At 56.0% G+C, this 3,738-nt stretch overlaps 1 protein-coding gene across 1 annotated transcript; it reads left to right on the forward strand.

Moving 5' to 3' along the window:
* The first annotated feature begins 667 nt into the window (after positions 1 to 667).
* Positions 668 to 3,738, forward strand: Inafm2 (InaF motif containing 2). Its single transcript, XM_017592194.3, has one exon. It carries the CDS (start codon positions 1,059 to 1,061, stop codon positions 1,512 to 1,514), a length of 456 nt encoding a protein of 151 aa, XP_017447683.2. The 5' UTR covers positions 668 to 1,058; the 3' UTR covers positions 1,515 to 3,738.

Below are 3,738 nucleotides of genomic sequence, written 5' to 3' on the forward strand. Positions count from 1 at the left end.
CAGCCCCTAGGGTACAATTCAAATCCAGTCAGAAGACCAGAAAGTAGGACCTGAGACCTGTTGTGGGATTTGAGATTAAGGTGGCAGGCGAGTCTAGGAAGAAACTCAACCTTTGGGTCTGCCCCTGAGGCTCGCCGTAGCCTGACTCGGGGGTCCTAAGAAGACCCAATCAGGCAAGATTCGAGTGGTCTTAGAATCTAGCCCAATAGAAGAAGCGCGACAGACCGCGGTTTCGGTGTGAGAGCGCCAGGTTTCCAGACCCAAACCAGGCTCTGGGGTGAAGGGGTCTGGGACATTATCCTCTCCTACGCGAGAGCACCAGCTTAGTGTTAGCCACACTTCGGAGACCTGGTGTACGTGGGCCTGTTTAGTTCTCCCACCTACTACCTCCTAGTCTGGGGCCATGTGAGGAGACGCCGGAGTTGACAGCTCTCCAAGGAGCCTGCCCCTCCCTGCCACCTCCCCATTCTGCACTCCCTCCCTCAAAGTGCCTTTCCCCCTTTAAAGAAGCGCCTGTCGCCCCTTTAAGGCCCAGCCTCCCTTAACTCTCTCTTAACTGGGCGTCCCCCACGGGGCCCATGACGCCTCGCCGCAGCCGCCTCCCAGCTCTGCACTTCCGGGCCCCTACATCGCCCTTTTAAGGGGCAGCCCCCCGGCAGCGCGCGGCCCCGCCCCCTGCACCGGCGCGCCCGGCGGGGGAGCCGGGCTGGAGCCGAGCGCGCGGTCCGCGCGGCCACTGGAGACCAGGCGGCCGGCGGCCGGGCAGGCGGCGGCAGCGGATGGGGACGCGGAGTCGGGCGGCTGTGGCTGTGGCGGCGGCCGGGAAGCAGCTGGCGGGCCGACGGCGGCGGCGGCGCTGGCGGCGGTGACAGGCCCAGGCCCCGGCGGCGGTAGCGACGCGGTGGCGGGCTGCGGGCGGGCGGCGTGAGGAGCAGCGGCGGAGCGCGGGGCCGCCGGGAAGCCAGGGCGCCGAGACGCCCCCTGCCCAGTCCTCGCAGGCCGCCAGGCCCCCTCCAGCCGGGGCCGTGGAGCACCGGGGCAAAGGCCGGGGCCCCCCCATGAAGGAGCGCGACGCGGCCCCGGCCGAGCGGGGCAAGCCGGCCACCTACACCGGGGACAAGAAGGCGAAGATGGCGGCCAAGACCAACAAGAAGTGGGTCCGGCTAGCCACGGTGTTCGCCTACGTGCTCTCCGTGTCGCTGGCCGCCATCGTACTGGCCGTCTACTACAGTCTCATCTGGCAGCCGGTGGGCGCCGGGACCTCGGGGGGAGCCGTCGGCCCGCCCCCCAGCGGCTCCAACACCACCGGCCCGTCTGGGACTTCGGGGGCGGCCGGGCCCAACACCACCAGGTCGTCCCGCCGCGAGGCGCCACGCGACGCGCCCCCGCTGCAGGCGGCGAGGCCGGCGCCCCCGGAGCCTGCTGTAGACAGCCCCCTGGCCGGGCCACTCCAGCGGCCGCGGGGGCCGGACGAAGACGAAGAGGAAGCGGCCGAAGAGTCCCGGAGTCGTTGAATCTCTCCGTGTTGGGGACGGTCGGGAATCATCGTCCCCCAACCCCCCAAGCGGGACTTTGCAGCAGGACCGGCTCCGGAGCCCGCCGGAGTGACCCCAACGCGAGCGTACGCCCCCACACACCTCAACGATAGCCAGCTTGCCTCGGGAGCCGGTAATGCACAACCGGATCTTCAGCCAAGGGACCACGATTCGCCGGGGACTCCGGGTTTGATCTTCCCAGCACCGTGCAGCGCCGAGGGCCCTGAGCCATAAGGGGAACTGGGGGGATGGTGGGGAGAGCCTAGCACCCAACCTTTCTGCGCTGCTAGCTCTGGTGTTTCCTAAACGCAGGGGGTGACTCGGGCGCCCCCTCCCCAAGACTCAGGGGAAGGTAGGGAATTGTGTAGGGGCTCTTTTTTAGTAAGCTGAGGCTCTCCCGAAGAAGAGAGCACCAAAAGTAGCGGAGCTCAGGTACGTCAACCTAGTTGCAGTGGCCAGACATGCGTTTAATTTATAGATCCCTGTATATAGTTGTTGACATATGCACTAGACGCTATAATCACATAGGACTATGTATCTCCCCACACCCTGTGTAGCTACTGAATGGTGGGGTCCAGCAAGGGCTATTTGCTGGCCTTCAAATTGCACTTAGCCTGAGGGCACAAACACAGCTTTTATTTTTCTTTTCCATCACCCACTCTTTCACCTGTTCTCCTCCTGTTTCAGAAAGATAAGTTTCTGACGTTCTTACACAAGAGTATAATCATTCTTAGACTGCTACCATGACAGTGGAAAAACCTTAGCAATAGAAACTGTTTAGGGAGAGTGGGGACTGTGCTGATCCCCCTCCGGTTCCCATCCTAGTGCTCCCACCAAAGTGGCTTCCTGTTGTAGCTTGAATCTCTGGATCCGTGCCAGGGGCAATGGAGAGAAAGAGTAAGGCTGCTGTGTTTAGATTGGTCCCTTCCCCTCACAGAACTCCTTTAGGAAGAGCAAGCCTTTTTAAGTATACTGATTGGCAAGTGTTTTCTCCCATTCCTTTCCCGACTCCTCAACTATCTTATCGGTTCCAGATCTTGTCTTATTTAATTTCTTGCTCTTCTAGATCTTGTCTTACTCATTTTTGCATTTCCTATTTTCTGAGCCCAACACAGCAGCTTGCTGTTAGGAACAAATCAGTTGCAAAACCAGAGCTTTGATGTGGTTCTGAGTTGCTTTATTGGGTAAGAAAGAGCAGAAGGTAGACTTCAGGCTCAGGAGTGTGCTTAGATAGCGAGTAAAGAGACCGGCTATGGGAAGGTTGAATTGGCAGCTTGTCTTTCTCATTCCTTATAAGCTTCCACTTAAATGCAGCCAACAATTTTCTAGAGGTGGTGACACACACACACACAGAAACACACAGCTCCAGGGCAGCAGGAATTATTCTTTGTTTAGATTCCATTCCCTCCTGCCACTTGCTTTTAGGCAATAGAGTGTGGGTAGTGACAGAGATCAAACCCCCTAGTGTTTCCTTTTTGGGAAATAAGCTATTTAAAAAAGAAACAAAACAGGAACCTTGCCCACCTTAGTCCTGAAACTGTCTATCCACTTTTCTGGCCTACCTTGTAGTTAGCTCTGATTCAGGTTTACAGGACAACAGTCTTGATTTAAGCCATGTCCTGTCCTGGGCAAGAAAATAGCAACTAAGCTGGCAGCCTCCCAGCAGGCTGCCAACACCCCAAGGTGTCTGGGCTTGGAGATTTCTTCACAGCTGATGAGGACTTAAGTCATTAGGAAGCCCATGGGGACTTTTTAAATTTTTGATGAGAGACTGGGGGGAAGAAACATAAAATGCCACTTTGTATCTTCAATAATAGCCTGTCATTTATATTCATGGTGTGAATTTTTAGTCCTATATTTTAATAATTTGTAAATTGATCTCTTATTCCAAGAATCCTCTGGACTCGTGGGAGAGTGTCTGGGAGTCCATTCCTCTTCCCCTCCTGACCCTGCTTTATGGACTGTTTAAATCCACTTTGGATCAAAGAGTTCAGCAAGACCACTTGTGGTCCAGCTGGCCTCCTGACTCTATAAGCCTTCACTGGAATTGGGACATTTTCTCCAGCCCTAGCTGTGAACATGACCAGAGACATTATTTATAATTCAGCCATTCAAGATATACCTGTACTTTAAAAGTCCTGTATATTTTTTAAAAGTTTTATTTTTCAGGTGAACAAAAATACATTCTAAGAACTCTGCCTAA

Source organism: Rattus norvegicus, chromosome 3 (assembly GCF_036323735.1).
Source record: "Rattus norvegicus strain BN/NHsdMcwi chromosome 3, GRCr8, whole genome shotgun sequence".
Taxonomy (NCBI): Eukaryota; Metazoa; Chordata; class Mammalia; order Rodentia; family Muridae; genus Rattus; species Rattus norvegicus.

What these genes read in the sequence shown, in the direction of transcription:
- Inafm2 (XM_017592194.3), top strand. Translation starts at nt 1,059, where the DNA reads ATGAAGGAGCGCGACGCGGCCCCGGCCGAGCGGGGCAAGCCGGCCACC.